Genomic DNA, 17,163 nt, shown 5'->3' with positions numbered 1-17,163 from the left:
GCCTTTCCAGATCTGATGTGATCAAGTGTTTATTGATGACCAATGCATGCCATATACCATGTGTACTCCCACTCACCTTAAATGAGGTACAATGTGTAGCATGTAACTTGCACTGACCCAGCACAACCCATCGATGATATTCCATTCCCGATCCACCACGACCATAGATTTTGAACATTTTTAAATGCTAACAGCTGTCGGTCAAGGGTATTTCAGATTTTCGGAAGGCATTACTACTAGAAATGGAAACACATAAAAAGTCTCTGTCTGTGTATGTAAAGGTAAAGTCTTAAATAAATTTTTGTCTGTACTTGCATCATTTATCAGGCTCTGATCAAGAAGAACACAGAACTAACTCCATCTACCACAGAACAAGCAGCAGTTCTCAGCTTGGTCCTGCAAGATAAGCACAGTGTTGGACAACCCTCACAGTGGCACCAAACCCCCTAATTTTGAAGTGGTAAGCATCGTGTAAAGGTCATGAGGTCACATTGGGGCTCATGAGGTCACATTGGGATCATGTCATGAGTCACGTTGCATCTGCTAATATCGTCTTATTTCAGTTTATGAATGTAGAATGTTGTATATTAAATATGTTAGTCTCTCTCTTTTTTTACTGATTTCTTTCCAAATGAGACAAACCTCAATATTTAGAGCTATAGTGTGCTAACTGACGTTGCAAATTTATGGAGAAAAAACAAAGTACTTCAATATCCAATTTTTTTATTTGATCCACAAAGTCAGTTGCATTTGAGAAGTTAAATTCATGTAGTTATACATCAGACGACTCTCCTTCATGTATTCACACATGTCTACCCTGAAAGGAACGTAGACCAAGTGATGAACTATAGTTTAAGCTAACAAAAAATACACTGTTGTTATTATTTTTGTCGAGTTACTGAAAGCCTCTCATACATCAAACTCTGACATGTAAACTTAAAGCTATCTATAACTTTACAGACTTTTTGAACTTGATTGTATATTTGCACTGCTAACTTGATTTTCCATACTTTTTTTGTACTATGCATCCTTCTCTGTTTTTCATTTTTTTTTTCCTTTTGCATGTTTCTGTAGAAAAAGTGGAACCCAGTACTAAAGAAGAAGACAAAGAAATTAGTCAAACTACTTGCAATAATGTTGATACTTGATTTCTTGTGTTATTACCATGGAAATAAAGCACTGTGAAATAACACTGAAATATCACGTATGTAGAGTAGTGCTGAAAATTATCAGATTGATGAACTTTTAGAAGGGTATTAGTTTGCACATGAAAATTTCTTGTTCAAAATCTCAGAAAATATTCTTTCAAAGATTGCATATATATAGAGAGCATGGGATTAGCCAGATGGGAGTCGGAGTATCTGAAGAGCCTCTGCAGAAAATTAATGGGTTAGAAGTCCAGACCAAATGTTTTGAGTCCTTTTTTTGACGAGACTGTTTTCCCCAATAAACTAGTTTTGTTCTTGCACCTTCAGACCCATTTGAGAGTGAGTTGAGAGTCATCTCTGAAAGTGAAGGATATGATTTCACTTTCCACATTTTATACTAAAATCAAATGCTAATTTAACCTATTAAATAAGTATTTAGAATAGTCTATAATATTGAAAAAGAATTTGGGCACGCTAAGCACCTCTGTCATAACTCTGTGCAGGTTTTCCTTATGATCATGGAAATGACATTATAATATTGTGTTTGGGAACAAACATGACATCTACATCAATGATTTACCCTTCCTCCTCCCATCAATCAATGTTGGAACACATTGGGAAACCGCTGAAGACATTGGCATTTCTCACATTACAGGGAAAGGGGTGACAGTTTTCCGTTATTTACACGCATAAAGCATTCCAAGACTTATTTCCCAAGATTGTAGTTCTGGCTTTATAATAAGATATGCGATGTATATGTGCTCCAAAAGGTGTTAATATTGCATGATAGGATTATCTGTGGGCATTTGTATATAACATATGGCTGGTAACCAATAGGAACAAGTTTTCAGCTCTACTAAAAGTTTTTCAGTTAAATTTTTTTGAGTGTGATATTTTTCGCGATATGTTTTGTTTTCTTCATTAAGAGACCATAAGAAGGGTAGAATGACTTGCTTCAGTTACACGGTTAAACCGGAAGTGAGGAGTTCCCTTTCCTATGGTCTCACTCTCAAGTTCTTCATTGTTTTAATTTCCAGTCTCCAGTTATACACAGTTCCTTGGTCTGAGATGGTTTTGTCTTTTTACACTCTCTGCTTTGATGTCAACTGATTATTACTTACCGTATTTACTCTATTAAACTCTATTAAACTCTAAGTATTGACTCCATGTTGGCCCCTTTCAAATATTGGAGCAAGGGGAAAGAGTTCGAGAATGTATTGATTTTGGAATGGCAGGGTAAAGATGAAAAGACCATCCTGGAATGAAGCTCAGATGGATTCCTATTATTAGGCATGTCCACTAAAAATTGAAGTACTTTTAAATTGATTCAGACCTAACTTATTGGATGGGAATTGATGAAAGAAACATTTTGGCGTTTAAATAATCTTAATCGGACGTTTCATTCCAGAGATATGGCCTTTTCAGTGTCACGGTTTTATATAGGGCTGCTAGAACATGTTAAAAAAGTTACAGTCAAGAAACGAATACTAACAGTAAGTGCAACTTTAAGGTACTTTTTCTTAATGTATTTATTAACTATCTTATCTGGAACATTATATTTGCTTATAACAACATGAAAATAAGATCATCCTGAAAATTTAATCGATTTTGTTGACATACAACAAAAAATATAAGACCTCAAAACCCATGGTTTGTTTGGTGAAACATAAAGCATGATCATAGATGGCACATAAGGAAAATATCTCCATAGAGATGAACAATAAGTGCATTATTTCAAATAAAAAGCGGTAGTCTTAAACATTGTTCAATCTTTTAGGTCAGCACATTTTATCTTCAAAAATTATTATATTTCATCATGGCATAAGTTTGGTAACATTAATCACTACCAATTTTGAGAAATTTGCTCCAACTCAAAGGTTATCTTTACTACATTGAGCAATACACTGTGTGTGCATGGAAGCCATGACATGCATGATGAATCCCCGGTTTTATACTCCCTATGAAATGGACATGGTAGTGAGAAGTGCACGGGAAGTGCATGATTTGAGATGGGCATGTAGGCTTAAACATTCTTAAATTTCTTAACATCCTACATTTTGTCTTCATAAATAGTTAAATTTTATGAGTATGTAAGTTTGCTTGTCTGATTCACTCCAAATTCGGAGATAATTGCGTTTGAACACCTGATGCACGGAATGGTGTCACTTCAACCTGTTGTAGTTCTCATCTCATAAAATTTTTCATTAAAAAGTTGATCTCTTCATGCAGGAAGGTCCTCTCTATTTACTGACCAAACAGGAAAAAGTTTGGTTAATGTTTTCTGGTGGAATAAGGAATTTCTTGAAACACCCTTATATAGGACTACATTTGGATCAAAAAACAAGTATGTCGCCATTTAACAGGCCTGGGATTTCTTGTATCGATCAGTTTCGCCATAGACAATACGTGTGTGAGTGCACATACACAGTAAATGAAAAATCGTTCTAGTGGAAACTGTATTGAGTAGGGCATCCCTACTATTATTTAATAAAATATTCACTATTATTCAGATGCATAGAACTGTGTAGAAATGGTGAGTGAAATCAGATATCATCACTTCAGTTTCACAAAGGGACAGTACAGTATAGATAATCATTGATATACATTGTCATTTTAACAATGTGTGAGTTTAACCATACAATACACTATGCCTAATGTACAAGGTTGGTTTAGTTGGAGGCACCCTGTGTTTTGAACCCTGCAGCCATCACTATAATATATAATATAATTGTTCCAGGAGTATTATTACTGTGTGGAAAAACACCTGCCCGTTGGACTAGTCCTCTTTGTGATAAAGCCATTATATATTTTCATTAACATTGTAACAGAACTACTAATGCATTCACTTTTACGATTTCATTCACTACCATTTGTGATTTGTTGAGAAAATTTATGCACTCTTTTTTGTCAGTGTAATTTGGGACCCAATTGATTAATTACTTGAGTCAAATACTGCAAAAGGTATTTTTCTATCAAGCCATGGCGAGCATGGAGGTGTCTTTGTTTTCTATTCTTAATAGGAGGTGTGCTTAGATCAGTGCAGAAGATGCATATCATTTTGAGTTTGGCAGACTGCTAAATATAGACTTGTCTCTTTGTAAATTCACGTTCCTCGTGAATTCTCTTGACAGCAGCGCACAGGGGATCAGGCTTTAGAGCCAGAGCAACCCTCAAATTAAAGGGTCTAAAGGGGCATAGCAACCTTAATAGGGCAAATTGAGAATTGCCTTGGCAAGAAAAGGCAAGGCAACACGGCAGTGTGTAATATTTCAAGAGGGCATCATGGTAACTGTTGAAAATTTGAGAAGGGCACAAAGGCAATTTCTCAAAAGCGAATAAAACACACACAAACAGTCTGATAGATGATTTGAGTGCTAACAGAATTGTTTTAATAACTCTACCTCAATAATAGGCTGGCTATTAACTTTGGTATCAGTTTGACTTCATTCTTTTCAAATTTCAATATCAATGATATCAAAATTGACATTTATGTATTGTTAAGACTGAGAGGTTTGAGGGGATGGGTCCTTACTTTAGTTATAATGAAGGAGCAGGGCTGGGGCACTGACGGCAACTTCATTAGAGACACGACAAGTGATTGCCGTCAGTAATTGACATATTTTGAGGGCATTATGGCAGTGGAGATGGGCACCCACAGCATTATGCCGTCGATTGCTGTGGTGAATTCAAAGGGCTGAGCCAGAGTTCAGCATATTATTTAACGGTGGTTTAGGGTGATAAGTGAGCGAAGAGGGTTAGTTGATGTTACCATGCCACATATCCATCCCCTGTTTGCCAATTCAGGAGAATTGATGCGTAACAAAGAGACAAATCCATATTCGGCAGTTGATGTTTTCTATACCTCGTTTGACGCATTCTTATTTCTGAAACTATGTATTCAATTTGAAATGCTTTCCAGCAAAATTTAGTGGTCAATATGAATTGTATGAAAAGGTGGTAAAAATGTTTGTACATGTCAATATTTGAAAAGTTTCCAAAATGATTGCTTCCATGCTGTTTTAACATAATGGTCATAATGCTAGTTATCAAGGCAAGCAGTATTTTTTATTGTAAATATTATATTACAAGAGAAATTTGTTGAAAATATCAGACTAACCATCCACAAGAAGTTAATAACAGAATTGTAGAATTAAGCATTTCTTTGATCCATTATTGTTTAACTAACACCTGTTAAGTATTTTAACTAACTGCAATTGATACTATGTGCACAATTTTGTACATTACTACTAATGTAATACCAATACAATATTCTTTGCATGTTGATTTAAATTGTAACACAATTGAACACTTTTGTTCCAATTTATTCAGTTCTCTAATTTTTTAGCAGAATTCAGATGATAGCTCTTTGAAAATGTAGTGATTTTTTCCACTCGTTTAATCTGTTACAGACTATTGAAGAATTTCGTCCGGTAGGCTCTCATAAGAAGGGAACCATGATGGCTGGAAGTCCAGTGGCTGATCTTGTTGTCATTCTGAAGACATTGCCAACAAGTAAGTCTATACAGGTGCCTTGATAATGATTCAATTATTGGGTGATGCCACAAAAAGGAACTCTCCCATGATTGATCTGGTTGTTGTCATTGGCAACAAAGTAAATCTATATATGTGGGTCTCAGAAGAAGGGAATGATGTTAACATGGAGTTGATCTGGTTGTAAAAACAGTAAAGCCCACAGGTAAGTAACATCCAAGGTTTTAGTAAGGAAAGGCCTAGTTGATGGCGACATCTCAATAAAGCATGTGAAGTAGATTTTTATCTCAAAATACACTTAGTAGGGCAATGCACTGTGCACATTAACCCCCTGTAGCATCCTCAATTGTGACCAGTCGAGAAGGAAATTATTGAGTTCCATATAAAATAAAGTGAGAAAAAAACCTAGTTCCAATGCTACTGCACAGGACCCACTAGCAGTGGCACTGCACTGGTACTCCTTGGTACTGCACAGTACCATGTAAGTGCCTAACAATGGTGTACCTGTGCAGGCTGACGCACTAATATGAAAGCATTATAGTGCAACAAGTCCTCAATTGGAATCTTGTAGTGCAGTTGAATACCTGTGTGGAAGAAGGGCCCAACTCCATCAAAACTGTTTTGAGATATTAAGAAAAAACAGAATGTTTTTCATCTTCAGGAGACCTTTTATGAATTAACATACAGTATTACATATATTAAATCATACCGTAAACCTTGTCTACAAGCATATAGAGTGCTTCTGATAAAAACTAAATTAATCCCAGGCGCCATTATTCGCCACTTGCACGGTTCCGCCATTATGCACTATGTGCGGGGAGAGCCTCGAACTGGCAGCATACATGAATGGGAATTGAACCAGTCATAACATTCTGTGTAAGGTTACGTAATTCTTCCTTTCATGGATGCTGCCAGTTCGAAACCTCCTCAAGCATATAGTAATAATGGCGATGCTGAACCGTCTGTGGCTAATGAAATTTGAAACAAATAAATTACAGATCCATGCACATACAAACAAGTATTATTTTGTGACCAATCTATTGTATTGGCATATTTACGCATGTATCGTTTTAATTTAGCTTTCATCAAAAACACTATATATGCTTGTAGACGAGGTTTTACGGTATATGATGCAGCCCTCGAATTAACCCACGGCACCGACGGCATATTGCCGTGGGTGCCCACCCCATGCCGCAATGCCCTCAAAATATGTCCTTTACCGACGGCAGTCACTTGCCGTGCCCTAAATGAAGTTGCCGTGGGTGCCCTAGCCGGCCTAAGCCTTGCCCTTCATTATAAAATAATTAACAAGTACTGGTTAAAACCCGAAAAATTGGGGAAAATTAAATCGAAAATCTTGAACACGATCGCTATTTTGAGCATCGTAACCCAGCTATCAATCATAGTTTGTTCTCAATTAATATTCATTACCTCTACATAAGCTTGCATATTCAGCCAATCACATCGGCTTTTATACATTATTATTTATAATCTGGTTGCTAGAAATCTGACTTCATTTGCCCGATTGGTCAGAAATACCTTCAACGTACTATCGACCAATCAGAAAGCGCTGTTAGTAACTATTAAGCTTCCTGTGTCGTGAACAAAATCGAAGCGCTGGGCAAATCAATATTGATCTCTCGATTAGCAAACATTGACTTCCCATTGCAAACCGATGGCGATCCCCCTTCGGTATCGTCTTATCTTGTACATGTGAGCCCATCTCTAGATATGTTTTGGCACGCGAAATAGTTTTTATCCGGCCGGAGAATTTGATCAATATTATTACCAAAGTTACAGCTGTTTCAAGTCAGTTTTGCAGCTCAGAACTATAGGGATCATAAAATTTAATTAAGTAAATTAAACTGTTGATTTTTGATTGCTTTGTATTATTTAAGCAGGTTTTTGAGCAAGCAGGTTAGTTTTAGTGTAAAGTTGAGAGTCGAATTTTACTTTGGTGTCGAATTCAGCTGACAGCAATGCATCTATTCGCTTTTGAAAAATTGCCTTGGTGCCCTCTCAAATTTTCAACAGTTGCCTTGATGCCCTTTTGAAATATTACAAATTGCTGTGCTGCCTTGCCTTTTCGGTGAAAATCCAAGGCAATTATCAACTTGCCCTAAAAAGTTGCCGTGCCCTTCAGATCCTTAATTGAAGGCTGATATGATGTTTCCATGACATCAGTACAGGTCTTAATACAAGCTGGAGTTGGGCCCTTCTTCCACTAATATACTGCAAGTACCAATTCCAGTAGCAGATGTGTTATAAATAGCTACAGAAATTTTGAAATTATCCATTATTGCACAAGTAGAAGCATGTAATATCGTTATGGATATGGCAGAGGGCAGAATGAGCATAATTGCTGTTCTGAGTAAACAGCGTTTGAAAATCTTGGTACCATTCCATTGGTCCTTCTAAAAATTTAGAACATTCGTGAGCACTCATTTGAAATGTATGTTATAGAAGTGAATGTACACAAATTATTGGCAATACTTGCATGTTCTGAAATAATCGATATATCCTTCAAAACACGTTTTAACAGCTATTCGGCTTCATGCTGTATCCAAAATATCTCTACCACTGCGTAGAAAGAGGTTGAATACGCATTCAACTACGTGTAAACCATAGCACGCATTCTTGATTTGAGGCTTTTGTGTAGAAATTACTGGTTGTCCTAAGGCTATGTAGATTTAACTTACTATATAAGTTATAAATAGTCATCCTTGTAATATTTAGCGAAAACTCAAGGATTTTAAAACAAAAAATAACAATATTGTCCTATATTTTGCGATGATTTTCCGAGGATTTTCCAATTTCACGGTAGCGCACTCACATTATTAAACCACAGCAATATCTTTTGGGAATGTTTGTACTTATTTTGGTATCACTGGATAGAAGATACCTACAGCTATCGTTGGTATCAAATATATTAGTATATGACATGTAATATAGAAGATTCAGGGTTTCCCGCTATACAATGCTATAGATCAACATGATTTGTGCAGCTAAGTATACGATTCGTCTCTCTGCCGAATTCATTCATCGCACTTAGGCGCGATTCGTCCAAATCAAAATTTCAATAACTACGTTGGTAAGTAAGATTTACTATTAATTTTTGATGGAAATAAAAGATAACCTGAAACATAATCATAAGCATACAAAACTCAAATTGCTCAAAATTCTCGATTCAGTCACTCTGCAATTCATAACGATATGTTAGCAAGAAAGTTTTTGTAGTGAAAAGCAGATTTCATGGATGAATAAAAGTTAAAAACAGGATTAAGGGATCTAAAATGGCGTTTATTATGCGTTTTCGACAGTATTTTTGTGGGACATGAGAGCACCTCAGAACTATCGAATTGCATTCTGAATACGAAGCATGCCTTTCTGATATCAAATAATTTTCATTTTTTGAAAATCACAATATAATAAATTTTATGACAAATTATAAAAATTTGATATTTTCAAATTTTTGATATATAACAGTCCTCAAGTAAATTATATAAATCTAATGACATATTCTTAAAGTGTATGTAGCAGGAGGAGGAAAAGCCGACGGTCAATTGAAAATTTGACCTTTCATATTGAAGATATGGATTTTTCCCCAAAAGACCTAATTTTTTTGGTGTTTTGGAAAAAAAATCCATATCTCCAATCTGAAAGATCAAAATTTTCAATTGATCGTCGCTTTTCATCCCACCTACTATACTTTAAGTATAAATCATCAGATTTGTAAAGTTTACTTCGAGTACTGTTAAACATCAAAAATATCAATTTTTAATGATTTGCCATAAAATGTGTATTATATTGCGAATTTCAAAAAATCAAAATTATTTGATATCAGAAGGACATTCTTCGTATTCAGAATGCAATTCGATATGTCTGATGTGCTCTAATGTCTTAAAATAAATACTGTCCAAACGTTCATACCCCAGCCCTTAAGTGTATGTGGAAGACAATTTTGGCTCATCTTTCACACACAAGGAAGAACAGTCTGCTGGCAATAAAATGCTGGGTCTAACTCATTTTTGTAAAAAATGGAGTTGGGCCCTTTTTCTACTCAGGTATTCAGTTGATCACATCGCACTAAAGATTCTGCAAATATAAATTTGTGCTTCAAATAACTTTCTGTCTTATATTAAACTGGTTTATGTGGAAACTAAATAGTGTTTGTGTTTGTTGGTTAGTCTGCCTATCTCTTGCGGTGTATTAAATGATGTGCATTACTGTCATATGTCTCTCAATTTTCACTCTGGAGAAATAAGCCTCCCTCTATAGGAACCCAGAATGCTTCTCAAGAGATTTTGGTTTAAAACACATTGATGTAATGATTAAATAAAAAAATATGCCTACCTTCATAGCTACTCAAGTTACATCCATCATCACCATAACAACCCCAATTTGTACTTTTGTCGATCCTGATGTGAGTGTGTAAAAAAGCACTAAGTTGAAAACATTTATTTTGGGTTATTAGTTAGTAATGTCTTGTTTATGATGTTTTTAGCAGTATAAATAAATAAATAATGTTATTAGAAACTTTTAAGTTCATTGTGATGAGGTTTTCAGAATATATTAGCCTTTGTATAAAGCACATTATAGTCATTATTTGACATTATATTTGACATGCAACTCATTTGGTTGATTGCATAACCTAGAGATGCGACATTTTCAGCTATTTGCTCCCCATGTCCCCAAGCCCTACTAAAACACATAATTGGGTCAGTGGCAATTTACTTGGGGTAGGTAGGATGGTAATTGCCTAGACTGTGTACTAAGTGGTTGCAGATTGAACATTCCATTTTACTGAGTGTGAACACATTAATGTAAATGCAGTCATGCTAGGTGGATGCTTGTTTCATAGCAAGTTATACAGGGTGTCCCACATTGATTATCAACTGGACACTGCAACCATCTTTACATCCAAGATCATCTTCTGAATTGTTTTATCAAATGAGCGTGTGGTTTTTTTTGGCAAATGGTAGATCAAACTTAAGATGTAGCTTTCACATATTTATGTACTCAATGAATGTTGATGTGTAACTTCAGCTTAAAATGATTATTCTTATATGTACTTATTTCTTAAAAAATGTAAAATTAAATAAGGAGAAGCTTCATCAGTCAGTGAAACTTCATCAGTCGGTGAAACTTCATCAGTCAGTGAAACTTCATCAGTCGGTGAAACTTCATCAGTCGGTGAAACTTCATCAGTCGGTGAAACTTCATCAGTCGGTGAAACTTCATCAGTCGGTGAAACTTCATCAGTCGGTGAAACTTCATCAGTCGGTGAAACTTCATCAGTCAGTGAAACTTCATCAGTCAGTGAAACTTCATCAGTCAGTGAAACTTCATCATTCAGTGAAACTTCATCAGTCAGTGAACTGCATCAGTTGAAACTTCATCAGTCAGTGAAACTTCATCAGTCGGTGAAACTTCATCAGTCAGTGAAACTTCATCAGTCAGTGAAACTTCATCAGTCAGTGAAACTTCATCAGTCTGTGAAACTTCATCAGTCGGTGAAACTTCATCAGTCAGTGAAACTTCATCAGTCGGTGAAACTTCATCAGTCAGTGAAACTTCATCAGTCAGTGAAACTTCATCAGTCGGTGAAACTTCATCAGTCAGTGAAACTTCATCAGTCAGTGAAACTTCATCAGTCAGTGAAACTTCATCAGTCGGTGAAACTTCATCAGTCAGTGAAACTTCATCAGTCAGTGAAACTTCATCAGTTAGTGAAACTTCATCAGTCAGTGAAACTTCATCAGTCAGTGAAACTTCATCAGTCAGTGAAACTTCATCAGTCAGTGCATATTTCATAGAAAACGGGAATTCAGGCTAGCAACTCCTCCACAACTTGTGCAAAAATGGTGCGACCCTAAACTGGCAATATATGTCCTACAGGCGATTTATTTCTCTTGAAAATCTAAATTTCTTGAGTTAATACTCATTGTGATTTTTCTAGGTTATACTGACCATATATATATGTCACAGTGACCTACATGAGCAGGTGCAATAATGTGCATACATTTTGTAGTCTAGCCCTTTGTATCCAACAATAAATGAGACATGACATTGATAGGTTAGGTGGAAAATACAGACAGTAACCTGCATTTCTTGTTCAAAGTGCTTCAACAAAATAATATAGGGCTAACAATACTTGAGAATAATGCTGCAGGGAAAATGTGAGGTTGGTTAACACGGATTTCTTTTCTAATAGTTAAGCAGAATAATGACAAGAATATTCTGATATTGTATTCTACTGTGCCAAGTTATAGATGCATGTTAAAGCCATATTGTAACATTTGCTGAGGAGAAGGCCTTCAAAAGGGGACATATCTGACAGTGAAAACTAAAATTTTTTGGAAAAGAAATGTAATTTTGTTTCTGACGCAACTGTTACAATATTGGTTTTATGAATATTAACCCTAACACTGACCCATGCTTTTTGGTATCGGAAGTCAGAGAAGATCCAAATTTTTCAAGAAGAAGAAGAATTTTGACTTGGCACCCCGAGATTCGAACCTTTGACCCCTCGCATGCCAAGCGAACGATCATGGACCGTAGCTTCTCGGGTTATTGCTGCCCGGCCAGCAATTCCGTGAGCATATCACACCGGTGATTGCGTCATCGCAGAACCCTGGGATGCATGTATGTTATGAATTTTTCATCGTGGTATTTTGTGGTTTTTACTGGTGTTAGGGTAGAGGACACTCTAATCTGGAAAAATACATCTTTTTTAACCCTAACACTGACCCATGCTTTTTGGTATCGGAAGTCAGAGAAGATCCGACTTTTTCTAGAAGAAGAAGAATTTTGACTTGGCACCCCGGGTTGAACCTTTGACCCCTCGCATGCCAAGCGAGCGATCGCGGACCGGTAGCTGCTCGGGTTATTGCTGCCCGGCCAGCAATTCCGTGAGCATATCACACTTCGGGTGATTAGCGCATGAGACCCTGGGATGCATGCATGTTATGAATTTTTCATCGTGGTATTTTGTGGTTTTTACTGGTGTTAGGGTTAAAGAATTCATTTGCATATTTTGTCAGGAATGTGATCAATTCACTTTATAGCCTAAATGCTACTGCCAATGAAATTCAAAGTTTGGAAAGTGATAGAGCATGAATCCTGGGGCTGTCAGTAGGTCACCTTATATGCATATTATTGAATATGAATGAGTTGTTTTGTATAGTTTGTCTGATTGATCTAGGGGCAGCACATACCACATAATTTTCAATGAATAATATCATAAATATGCTTGTGCACTTTCCTTTCTTTCAGCTGAAGCAGTGACTGCTCTTGGCAACAAAGTTGTAGAAGGAGTCAAGGAGACAGAGCCCAATGAGATTCTGACCATGCTGACCAATGAGTCCGGCTGTGAGGTCAGCAGTGCAGATGCAACTGTCAAGATCAGAGTAACCACCATCCCACCAAATTTGAAGAAGTTGGACCCTAGTATACACTGTAAGTATACAGTTTGGCATTGGGTTATGCCAGTTGAAATCCATACATCCCTTATGGAAGACATTACCTGAATCTCCCACACAAGGATGTAGATTTCAAATGGAGTCACTCATTCAGCTAATCCCAATTTGAAATTCACACTCACTGTGTGGCAGATTAAGGTCATGTCTTCAATAGGGGTGTATGGATTTTAACAGGAATAGCACATTCTTCCTTCCCAAGTAAAGTTGCTGTATCTGTAATTATATTGTCTCCACCGTCCATTATTCAAAGTATGCACTGATTTGTCTCGACACATCATATAATGGCACATTATTTAGACAATACTAACTTTGCACCATCTATTTTAAGGTCATTGTGTGAAATCGGAGGCTTTTGATTTGGGCTGAGGTATTTTCCCGAGAGGAAAAATAGAGAGGCCCAAAACGAAACCCGACAATTTCACACAATAACCTCAAAATAGATGGTGCAAAGTTAATATTATCATTCATTACGTCGATTTAATATTTTGAACAAAACAAAATAGCATTTTATGTTATTTTATGCCATAAAACGTTGTTAAATATAGCCAATTTTAATTATTTTAGTAACCTACCCTACAAAAAAATCGACCAGGCGAATTTAACATTTGTGCCGACAATTTACGTCACATTTTCTTCTTTTAAATTTAAAAACAAAATACTATTTTAACTGTATCTTTTGTTTTCCATGTAAAATATCGAATAGCCCATTGAGGTAATTACCGCTAGCAACCAGTCACACTAGCACGCAATCATGCGATGACCCTATCGTCGGCCAGCGCCCGTGTAAATTGTTCAATCGTATCACGTTATGTAACACAATTTATTTCTACGCATTTACTGCCCTAGCTACTATGGGCTATTTGCGGGGAGGAGATAAGTTTAAGTGATAAATTTCAACCAGCCTAATCATGAAGCTCCCGTGGCCAAGTGGTTAAGGCATAGGTCTCGTAAACCTGAGGTCCTGAGGATCACTTTTTCTACTTGTCTCCTTTATTATTTGCGACGGCGAACGTGGTGAAAAAGAAAAAATAATGTTTATTTACCGTCGATCATGCCACTGTTTTATGAGACGCGTTCATTATACTTTTGCAATAACCTGCATTTGCGTCCGTGATTTGATTAAACACATCACATATTCATGAGGTTATGAATATATTATCACAGATTATTGAAAATTTGTTTGGTACACACTTATAAAGTGCATTTGTATAGCAATTTATGTCTGTGTGTTGTTTGTTTATTTCAGTGCCAGCTAAAGTAATGCAGGCATCATTAGCAGCTGTTAGACACGCCCGTTGGTTTGAAGAAAACGCACACCACTCAAGGTAAGCTTACAGATTGTAATGAAGGTTCTATGAGGTCAGAAATGGAGTTTGAATAATTGTAAATCTGAATTTAAAAAAAATGTGTATTAAACTTCAGCAAGGCTTACATATTCAAAATGGCCCTCATAAAGATACGTAGAGGTTCATAGATCATATCAATATAAAACTTTATTTTCAATAGATAAATAATTGTTATGTAGACTATTTTGAAGAATTGTATTTGTCACTTTTTGAACACCAAGTTCATATTATAACACTTAATAGGTTTTTTAAAAGTTGTCACAACTTCAGGTAACATAAATGTGACATGATAAAGGGGAATGAGTCACATGTAGACCATGGTCAAAATAAGTTTTACACATGTTTCTAAAGAGGACATTTCTAGTTTTCAGAAACTGAAAACCCCATGTTAATATGACTTTTCTTTGCAAAGTTACGTCACTTGATCAATCGCTGAAAACAATGTAAAACAAAAAAAGAATTTTAACACTTTCTTTGCCAATATCTCAAACTCAATATTAGCGTACATCCAACTCATTTCCCTTGATCGTGTCACAAATGGTATTTACTTGTGTTAGTTTTGCACATATGTTTGCCTCGATTTCATTAGTGACGTTAGTGCACATTTCACTGGTTGCTGTATTTAATCATGCAGAGCGTACACGCACGCTTGCAGTGAAACCGCGAAAAAGGATTGACGTCACTACTGTACTTGAGGTGAACCAAAGAATAGTTGATATTTTACTCATACAGCGTTTTCTTTGGAATGTCTTGATTGTAACACAATGTTGTTTCTGTTTTTCTAGCATTAAGGTGCTGATTAGTATTCTGAAATATCTGAGGACAAGGTTCCCAGGGTTGGAGCCTCTCAACCCATGGATTATTGATTTATTGGTGAGTATGCAATACAGGTTGGTAAAGGGGAGAGAGAGGGTCGATATGTGTTATGAAGTGTCTGAGGACAAGGTTCCCAGGGTTGGAGCCTCTCAACCCATGGATTATTGATTTATTGGTGAGTATGCAGTACAGGTTGGTAAAGGGGAGAGAGAGGGTCGATATGTGTTATGAAATATCTGAGGACAAGGTTCCCAGGGTTGGAGCCTCTCAACCCATGGATTATTGATTTATTGGTGAGTATGCAGTACAGGTTGGTAAAGGGGAGAGAGAGGGTCGATATGTGTTATTAAGTATCTGAGGACAAGGTTCCCAGGGTTGGAGCCTCTCAACCCATGGATTATTGATTTATTGGTGAGTATGCAATACAGGTTGGTAAGGGGAGAGAGAGGGTCGATATGTGTTATGAAGTGTCTGAGGACAAGGTTCCCAGGGTTGGAGCCTCTCAACCCATGGATTATTGATTTACTGGTGAGTATGCAGTACAGGTTGGTAAAGGGAGAGCGAGGGTCGATATGTGTTATGAAGTGTCTGAGGACAAGGTTCCCAGGGTTGGAGCCTCTCAACCCATGGATTATTGATTTATTGGTGAGTATGCAGTACAGGTTGGTAAAGGGAGAGAGAGGGTCGATATGTGTTATGAAATATCTGAGGACAAGGTTCCCAGGGTTGGAGCCTCTCAACCCATGGATTATTGATTTATTGGTGAGTATGCAGTACAGGTTGGTAAAGGGGAGAGAGAGGGTCGATATGTGTTATTAAGTATCTGAGGACAAGGTTCCCAGGGTTGGAGCCTCTCAACCCATGGATTATTGATTTATTGGTGAGTATGCAGTACAGGTTGGTAAAGGGGAGAGCGAGGGTCGATATGTGTTATGAAGTGTCTGAGGACAAGGTTCCCAGGGTTGGAGCCTCTCAACCCATGGATTATTGATTTATTGGTGAGTATGCAGTACAGGTTGGTAAAGGGGAGAGAGAGGGTCGATATGTGTTATGAAATATCTGAGGACAAGGTTCCCAGGGTTGGAGCCTCTCAACCCATGGATTATTGATTTATTGGTGAGTATGCAGTACAGGTTGGTAAAGGGGATAGCGAGGGTCGATATGTGTTATTAAGTATCTGAGGACAAGGTTCCCAGGGTTGGAGCCTCTCAACCCATGGATTATTGATTTATTGGTGAGTATGCAGTACAGGTTGGTAAATGGGAGAGCGAGGGTCGATATGTGTTATGAAGTGTCTGAGGACAAGGTTCCCAGGGTTGGAGCCTCTCAACCCATGGATTATTGATTTATTGGTGAGTATGCAGTACAGGTTGGTAAAGTGGAGAGCGAGGGTCGATATGTGTTATGAAGTGTCTGAGGACAAGGTTCCCAGGGTTGGAGCCTCTCAACCCATGGATTATTGATTTATTGGTGAGTATGCAGTACAGGTTGGTAAAGGGAGAGAGAGGGTCGATATGTGTTATGAAATATCTGAGGACAAGGTTCCCAGGGTTGGAGCCTCTCAACCCATGGATTATTGATTTATTGGTGAGTATGCAGTACAGGTTGGTAAAGGGAGAGAGAGGGTCGATATGTGTTATTAAGTATCTGAGGACAAGGTTCCCAGGGTTGGAGCCTCTCAACCCATGGATTATTGATTTATTGGTGAGTATGCAGTACAGGTTGGTAAAGGGGAGATCGAGAGTCGATATGTGTTATGAAGTGTCTGAGGACAAGGTTCCCAGGGTTGGAGCCTCTCAACCCATGGATTATTGATTTATTGGTGAGTATGCAGTACAGGTTGGTAAAGGGAGAGAGAGGTCGATATGTGTTATGAAGTAT

At 37.2% G+C, this 17,163-nt stretch overlaps 1 protein-coding gene across 1 annotated transcript in view; it reads left to right on the top strand.

Moving 5' to 3' along the window:
- Positions 1 to 327: 327 nt before the first annotated feature.
- The window catches only part of LOC140142545 (interleukin enhancer-binding factor 2 homolog), a gene marked incomplete at its 5' end in the record, with an annotated part of 86,112 nt that continues 69,276 nt past the window's right edge, over positions 328 to 17,163 (top strand). The window contains 6 exon segments of the mRNA XM_072164540.1: positions 328 to 396; positions 398 to 460; positions 5,558 to 5,660; positions 12,915 to 13,097; positions 14,367 to 14,445; positions 15,252 to 15,339. Coding sequence (XP_072020641.1) covers positions 328 to 396; positions 398 to 460; positions 5,558 to 5,660; positions 12,915 to 13,097; positions 14,367 to 14,445; positions 15,252 to 15,339 — 585 coding nt within the window.

Source organism: Amphiura filiformis, chromosome 20 (assembly GCF_039555335.1).
Source record: "Amphiura filiformis chromosome 20, Afil_fr2py, whole genome shotgun sequence".
Lineage (NCBI taxonomy): Eukaryota > Metazoa > Echinodermata > Ophiuroidea > Amphilepidida > Amphiuridae > Amphiura > Amphiura filiformis.
The sequence above is the reverse complement of the archived record's forward strand: the minus strand, read 5'-3'. Positions and strand labels throughout refer to the sequence as shown.